This window comes from Pempheris klunzingeri, chromosome 3, assembly GCF_042242105.1.
Source record: "Pempheris klunzingeri isolate RE-2024b chromosome 3, fPemKlu1.hap1, whole genome shotgun sequence".
Classification (NCBI taxonomy): domain Eukaryota; kingdom Metazoa; phylum Chordata; class Actinopteri; order Acropomatiformes; family Pempheridae; genus Pempheris; species Pempheris klunzingeri.
The window spans coordinates 11,924,286-11,933,087 of NC_092014.1; the positions used below are offsets into that span (position 1 = coordinate 11,924,286).

Below are 8,802 nucleotides of genomic sequence, written 5' to 3' on the forward strand. Positions count from 1 at the left end.
ACAGTGCAAAGGCTGATCTGAATAAAAAAAGTCCATCGCATGCGAGGAGTCGGCTGGAAATAATTTCTCAATGCTGATAGGTTGTTCAGCTACACCAGCCCCGCTTGCGCGTGGATTGGTTTAGTGCTCTTTTTCCTCCAGTTCCTCATTGGCTTTGGATGAAGATAGTTCCCTGCCATCATTTGCCCGTGCAGTTTTCAATGAATATTGTATGTGTTCTCTGGCTTTTTGGTGCGGATCATTTGAATCAGCGCGTCGCGAAGAGGAAGGTACCCTGGATGAGCACACCAGATGATGGAATTTCTCCCAGAGACCGCAGCAGCTGCTCGACCAGGACTGAGCCCCTCCGAAATTAGATAATAGAGAAGAGCCAGCAGACTGCAGCGGAGAAGATGTTCTGCGCCAAGCTGAAAGAGCTGAAGATATCAGGAGAGTGTCCATTCTCCAGCAGCGCCAAAAATAATGAGCTCGGAGACTTTGAGGAGCGCGCAACTGACGCCGCGGATTTATTGCCTATTTCTAAGGACGTGCATGGGAAAACAGGTGAGGATCTCCCTCAGCAGAGGACAAGCAGAGCCAAAGTTAATCTGCATACACTTGGGGAGAGCATCCGAAAACTGGCATGCCCCGAGGTGAGTTAAAAATACATTTAACAACATCCACCTCAGTATTCACCTCATGCAACCACTGTTGCAATTGCAATTGGTTTTGTCGCATGTCTGCCTTAACGCACAGACACCACGCCTGTTTATCAACTTGAGATATAGATATAATTATTATTATTTGCGGGCGCGCTTGTGATAGAGCTGCTGCGAAGTCTTGCCAGACGATGACCTTTAACTGGACACTTTGTCATACAGTTTCAAAGGCTGCATACTGCCCTCCAACGAATGATGAGACTATCTGATCACACCAGGGGCTCTGAAAGGTAACAAGTGTGTGTGTGTGTGTTTTTTTAAATACAGCTGACATCAATAACAACTACACTAGTCCCCCCAGACTGCTACAATTACTACCTCTGCTGTCATAAATGACAGGCCTGTACGACCACATCATACATCCCCAATAATAACAAGAATGTTAAGATGTTACAGCCTCATTTAGTGTTCTGTTTGGCTCAAAACTCCACACTAATTTCTCTTGCTACTCTCTCACTACTAGACCGATGCTGATGATGATAACAACAACAACAACAACAAAGTGTGATGCAGACTCAGGCTGCTATGGATACCCAGAGATAGAGAGAAATCCCTTATAAAGATGCTGAAACGCATCACTATAAAAAAAAAAACAGACAATGAAACATCCTTCATACTTCTCTCAGTATATTCGCAGTCTGGTATATGGCTCAAACAGTTAATCCATCAGCTCACTGTTGCTCAGACAAACAAAACTAGACATTGGAGGATTGAGCTTTGGAGAATTATAAGATAGAGGCAAAACAATTAATCAACTGATCTGGGGAAATATTTAGCAGATTAACAGATAATGATAATAATAGGTAGTAGCAACTCTAGTCTGAGGTATTTCAGTGACGGAACAGAAAATATGGTTCACTGAGCACCAGTTTATGTGTCTGACTTTGACATTTGTTGTCCTTCCAGTCCAATAATTTGCTGTACAGACCGTCAGAGTTGCAGTGATGAACCAGAGCACTTAGTAGAAATGATGAACATTTACTCAACCAAAACAGGTAATGTGAAATCCGAAGCTGAAATTATAAAATACGTCACTTCTTATTTTGAGTTTTGGGTATTTTGGGCTTCGTGCGCATCACTGTTTCCCTTTATGCATCTGACAGCAATCCAGATGGAAGCTTTGAAAGTTGCTCTTGGCGAGGAGCTCTTCAACATGTGTTATGAGGAGGATGGACACATTTTGAGGGTGGTGGGGGGAGCTCTCCACGACTTCCTCAACAGCTTCAATGTCTTGTTGAAACAGAGCAGCACGCCGCCCAACCCGGACAGAGAGGATTGTGTAAACCAACCTTCAGTGCTGTGCCTAGACAAGGATCTGGGTCTGCTTACTGTCTATTTCTTCAACCCCCACCCGACCACTGAGCTTTTTTTCCCAGGAGTCATCAAAGCTGCTGCCCGCCTGCTGTATCACACTACTGTGGATGTGTTGATGGACCCCTCCAGTGCTAAAGACAGCATCTTGCAGTCCAGCCCGCAGCCCAGTCTTCTGTACACAGTTGTAGTTAAGGATGCTAAAAATCTGAGCCCCAGTCCGCTGCGGGCTACCTCAGCCGGGACCCTTCCTACCTCTCTGTTCTCCACCATCTTCCCTTTCCATCTGATCCTGGACCAGGACTTGGTTCTGGTACAAATAGGACATGGGCTCAGGAAGAGACTGACGAGGAAGGATGGACTGAGGCGGTCTGCTACCTTCCAAGAACACTTCTCTATTGTCTCTCCCCAGATCAAATGTACCTTTCAAGGTATTCTGACCATGCTAAACACACAGTTCATCATTCGGATCAAGCATGGAGTCTCCACCACAGATAACACGGGGAAGGTATGTCCACATGCCTGGGGGGATATAACATGAAAATTGACGTCACCAACTAATGAGGTGGAAAAATCTGTTTATAAGCAGTCGAGCTTATTAGTGGTGTACTTGGATGTGCTTGGCCTGAGGTAGAGATCAACATTGTACCCCCAGTGGAGATCAGAAGCAAATGTCAAATCATTTTATCCATCAAACGCGCAGCCATGTTGTGCTATATATGTGAGGGAGCACAGCAACTGGTCGTCACGACAAGAGCAAAAAAACTATCTATATAGTGAGTAAACATGGCAGTGTATAATGACTAATGACATGCTGTCAGAGACGCTACAACACCAGTCTTCCAGTAGTAGGTAACGGTTAGCAGCCACAGAGTCCAATTAAAAGATGTTAAAGTCAGTCCACTAAGCACAAACATGACTGAAATGTCAACAGAAGTGAACACTCAAATTTAATTGTCACAAATTTCAAAATACTCCAATAGCTTTCTTTCTTACCTGTACCTTTTGTTGTTTTAACAGTTTTTGGCTCTGTGAGGTTGTAATGTGAAAACAAAACGGTTAAAAAAATGTTTTTTGACCTTTAGCAGTCATAGTGAAACAAATATATGGGATGGTGGGATCAGAATAATTTCAAAAAGTAAGAAGCTAGGAAGTTTTAAAAAAATATATACTGTCTGAGGTTTTAATAGAGTTCTCATATATTTCCAGTTATTAGAGGAGAACATTTTGCAGGTTTTTCATGCATTTTACTCATGTATTATTCATCATTAAAGTCATTATCTCAATTTACAGAGTGCATGGCACTTGCTTGTTAGCATTAGCATTTAGCAGGTATAATATAATGATGTCAATCTAAGCTGTTGCCATGCTAATATCTCCAAATTAGCAATAGACAAAAAGTGCAGTGGAGGCTAATGGAAATTAAGGTATTTATTCACAAACCAAAATACTTGAGTTAAAATTTTGACCTGAGATCACCTAAGGTCACACAGACGAATGTTTGCACCAGATTTCATGGCAATGCATCCTTGGGATATTTCACTCTGAAGTATAAATGTGAAGGTTGTGGTGGCACTAGAGGAAAAGTCAGAGGATCACCAAAGTCAGGTTTCATCCTCTGGGAACAATGAATGCCTGTTCATGGCGATCCGTACTTAATAGTCGTCGAAATATTTGGACCATGAATAGTAAAAAAATTATTTGGGTCAGATGGGATTTTTTTTGTTTATGTTCCACTAGAACATGAACCCACTGACTTTGTCTACTCTTGTGGCGGACAGACAGCTGCGTACAGCTGACCTTTCAAATATACTGCATAAATAACTAGCTTGCTGACCATTATGTCAAATGTTTAAATGTATTTTTATATCCATAGGGAGTGTATGTATGTATACATCATATATTTACAAATGCACAGATGTCAACGAGAGAAAAACATTATTTTTCTTTGACTGTGGGAAATTTGTACTCAAAGAAAATAATAAGAGACTTCTGCTCTGGAGTGAAGCTTACAGAGCAATCCTAATCAGTCTTCTTTCAAAAAACACAGTCACTGAGCTACAAGGACAGTTAGTACATAATTCACACAAAATTTACCAAATTCCACAAAAATTAGCTTTTCTCATCATCTGATTTTTCCTTTCAGCTCATGGACCTAAAAGGTCAAATGATCTACGTTTCAGAGTCCAACGCCATCTTATTCTTGGGCTCACCGTGTGTGGACAAGCTTGAGGAGCTAACGGGCCGCGGCCTCTACCTGTCAGACATCCCCATTCATAACGCACTGCGTGACGTAGTGCTGGTTGGTGAGCAGGCCAAAGCCCAGGATGGTTTGAAGAAGCGGCTGGGGAAGGCCAAGGCAGCCTTGGAGCATGCTCACCAAGCACTGGAGGAGGAGAAGAAGAAGACAGTGGACCTCCTCTTCTCCATCTTCCCCGGCACTGTGGCACAGCAGCTGTGGCAGGGCCAAACGGTCCAGGCCAAGAAGTTTGACCGCGTTACAATGCTCTTCTCCGACATTGTGGGCTTCACAGCTGTTTGCTCACGCTGTACCCCGATGCAGGTGATCACCATGCTGAACGAGCTGTACACCAGGTTTGACCACCACTGTGGAGAGCTTGATATCTATAAGGTAGGCTAATGGGACAAAAGAGCGCACTGCTGAGCATTGTTTTGAATTGCTAGAGCTGAGTTCACTTAAGCCTGTGTTTAAATTATTTTTCTTTTTTACCTGTACCAGCTGCTGAGTTGAGAATGAATGAGAAATTTCAGAAGTAGCTGAAATTAGACTCACACAGACTCACAAACTCTTCAAATGCCAAGAAACTAGCACCATTGCCAGATGAACACTCTTGGCATTTAACATCCTAGTGTTATTTTAAATACAACTCACACATTTTTAGTTTTAACAAATATATTATTCTTTAAGAACCACGTTTCCAGATTATTTAAAGAAATCAAAGCATTTCAATTTTTATTCATCAAAAAGTTATATTTTCTGTAAATTTGAATTCCAAAAATGATGTTCCAAAGTCTCCTACCCTGCCAGGCATATAACTGTGGAGAAAAATACAAAATTTCTTTGAATTTGTTTCGTTTTTTGCTTCTTATTATATTCTGAAACATTATTAGCCAATATTTAGTGTTAAAATATTAAATATTACCCTCAAAACTCAAAACCTCATATCCAACGTGTTATAATAGACATGACCCGGCATGTAACTGACTAAAAACACCTAAAAGCCTAAATTATTTTTTCTAAAGTAACTGCTGACAACACTGGAAAAACAGACATATATCAAAATATTAAGGACTTATAAGGACATAGAAATTTAAGAGTAACTATAGTGGAGCTCACAGATTGAAAATCATGCACTTTTCATAACAATTTACTACATCAAGTACTAGCATAGGGTGTATGAAATCAAATAATTTGCATCATATGCTTTCATGAGTTTTAACATTTTTACAAACAAAAATATTCACTATACTCAACAAGTTCAAAAGAGAGACTGAGACTGTAGCTGAAACTAACTACCCTAGTGTCTGCCAAAGGCTGCTAATCTACAGGGAGGCTGGATAATGTAATCAAAGTGTCATGGAAGCATAACAGAGAGAGCAGCATGTTTGACAAATATCTCGTAAAACGCTAGGAAGTCAGAGGTTCCTTCAGGACCCTGTTTCCACTCCACATATATGAGCCTAAAAATAGTTTCACTTTATCTCTGCCACATAGCTGTTTAGTGCTCTCCGGTCCAGATTTACTTGTACAAAGAAGAATTAGAAAAAAACTCTTGTGGACTTTGACCAGGGATCAAGTACTATTACAATTTAAGTTTTATTACTTGTTCGTTTTTTACCCTTTGTCTTCTACTGGAAGATGGAGAGCATGTCAGACTGAAAAAAGGTTTTGATGAATATCCACTTCACATTTGTCATTTTTATGTCTTGACATTTTTAATAAAGTTTAAACTTTCAGGCTTAACAAGTAGAGCACTGTATAGATTCAATGATGGGGACGTCCTCCACTTTGAGTAGGACGGTGGACAAATAGCTTTGGAAATCCATTCTCCTGTCTCAGTGGGCACGTTAGAAACCATTTTAATGATCATTCACTGTATTCAGGTGGAGACCATCGGTGATGCATATTGTGTAGCTGGTGGTTTACACAAGGAGAGCGAGACTCACGCCGTCCAAATCGCACTCATGGCCTTAAAGATGATGGAGCTTTCAGACGACGTCACAACGCCAACTGGAGATCCAATACAGGTGAAGTTCACAATGAGTTTCCATCAGTTACTGGACATCTAGAGGACTGTCATGTTTTCGATTGATAGCAGGATTCCTTATTTTTTAATATTGACTGATCAATTTTGACCCATAACATTTGTCAAGTCTTGGAATTATTTGCTTTACCTGTAGAGAGTTTAACATTAACCAGTGACCAACTCAAAAAATCTGCATCATGCTCCAGCATGTTACTGCAATATTACAAGTACTTTATCTTAAGCCACCAAATCACAAATCAGGAACTAAATGTAATACATAAGAAGTATTAAGAGCTGTTGATTGATTTTTTTCCTGCTGTACAGCAAAAGAAGTAAAAAGAGCTGCATCAATGCCATTTAATCAAGTTAATATAAAAAAAAATGACATATATTATATACAGGGAAATGTTTACATAATGATGCCAGAGGGCTCTAAAATTTTCCATTTGATGCAAATATGCATCCATAAAAACTGTGGTGTCTTGTGTTTGGATATTTTACTATACATCATGATATGGAAATTTGATAGATAATAATACAGTATATACGTGTTTTAACCTGACATATTTCAAGATATTTAGCCTAAATATCTTGAAATATGTAAATAAAAGTTCATAAATATAAAAGTATCAGAATCAACGTATAACAAATGTTCTGAGCTTATTTCCTTCCTCCCATTTGCAAAGCTGATTTTTAAAAGTATGGTTTGCTATATTATTCATGTTTACTTGCTAGTATTGTTCTTTACTGCCTTTGCTGGGGCATTACTACATTTGTTACCACCACCTGTTGATGAGCATAATAACATTAAAACAAAGGCAGGAATATGTATCACACTGGGCGCAACTTTGTGCATCATGATTCAAATAAAATCAGAAACCCATTGACAACAACATTACTCCACAGTGCTACTATTACTACTGGTCAAAAACTCCCCAGGGTACCTTTAAACAGGAGTAAATCAGGTTCTTTGCAAGGTGCAGAATTTGTGTGACAGTGAGTATTTATAGTAGCAGGATGAGATTGTTGGAAGAGTGTCTTTATTTAGTGAGTTTTTACTTTTACTGGGAGTTTTCTTTTAAACGTATTAATTCTGTTGTTACTATTAGTATTGATGACTGAAAGACGAAATCATGTTGAATGCTGCATTTTTCTCCAGATGCGCATAGGCCTCCACACTGGTTCAGTACTGGCTGGTGTAGTTGGGGTCAAGATGCCGCGCTACTGCCTATTTGGGAACAATGTCACAATGGCCAACAAGTTTGAGTCCTGCAGTCAGCCTAGAAAAATCAACATCAGCCCTACAACCCACAGGTAAAGTAACAAAATAGTAAATAGTTCTTTCCATTAGAATCACAAAGATACAAAACAAGTAAATGTCAGATTTTAATGAGCCGTGTGGCATCGTTCATTTTGCAGACGTGGTTGTTGCAGAATAAAACCCCACAGTGCTCTCGACAGGAAACGTAACTTTTAGAAGTGCACTGGGTCTCCTCTCGTGTCAAATCATCTGCTACATTGTTTTTAGATTCATGTTTTATTTGTGTGCTCTTTGTCCCAGATTGCTGAAGGATCGTCCAGAGTTCGTCTTCATTCCCAGGAGCAGACAGGAGCTTCCGGCCAACTTCCCAGAGGACATCCCTGGTGTTTGTTACTTTTTGGAGGCGTCCTTCAAAATTCAGAACTGACTTGAAGTCAAGCTGCTGCAGAGCCCAAAAGAGTTAGATATGACGACACATAAACGTATCCAGTGAACACAGTGCGAAATATTTAGGTTTGGTTTATTTATATTTTGGTTTTGATTGTTTAGATATTGATGATATTGTCTATCATTCAAACTCTTGCAGCTGCCTAATTACAGAGATGTCAGTTTGCTGTCAAGTCTCGTCTCAGTATAATTTTCCATCTACAGTTGTAGCGGTGAGAGAGAGAATACTCACTTCCTTCATTTTTCTTCCAGAATGAGTCATCTGTGCAAATTTAATTGATATAAAAAGTGGCTTTTTATCTAAGCTCTCATCAAATCTGTCAATGAAAGAGAAAGACTATTTGCTCATTTAAGCTCTGTTTTAACATTTAAGAGGTACAAAACACTTAACAGACACACTAAATGTGGTCTTTTTTCAAAACAAGTAGCTGCTTCTGGTGTGTGTGATTTAAATATCTCATCTTGCATCATGTTGATATTATACAGAAATACATTTTGAATGTTGATCTTCAATGTGATGTTGCTAAATAGAGTGGTTCCTTTAATCAAGATAGTTTTCTGTAAATATCTGACTGGTCCATTCACATCTGTCCAGATGAGGTACCTGCTAAAGCACCCAGGCCTGTTGGTGGGGCAGAAAAAAAAAATCAAGATTAAAACCTGAACTGCCTTTGTGTGTTTCAGTGGAGAGTTGTATGACAAATAATTTGGAAAAACTGAAGCAAAAGATCATTTTAAGCTGAGATTCACTCCTCTAATCGAATGAAGTGATGCAGAACAGATTCAGGTGCCTTAAGGGAACTATACAGGCAAGATG

At 39.7% G+C, this 8,802-nt stretch overlaps 1 protein-coding gene across 1 annotated transcript; it reads left to right on the forward strand.

Annotated features, from left to right (window-relative positions):
* Positions 1-169: 169 nt before the first annotated feature.
* Positions 170-8,334, forward strand: gucy1a1 (guanylate cyclase 1 soluble subunit alpha 1). Its single transcript, XM_070827878.1, has 8 exons — positions 170-632; positions 861-928; positions 1,605-1,693; positions 1,802-2,517; positions 4,156-4,641; positions 6,135-6,278; positions 7,437-7,591; positions 7,839-8,334. Exons 1-8 carry the CDS (start codon positions 393-395, stop codon positions 7,963-7,965), a joined length of 2,025 nt encoding a protein of 674 aa, XP_070683979.1. The 5' UTR covers positions 170-392; the 3' UTR covers positions 7,966-8,334.
* The last annotated feature ends 468 nt before the right edge of the window (positions 8,335-8,802 follow it).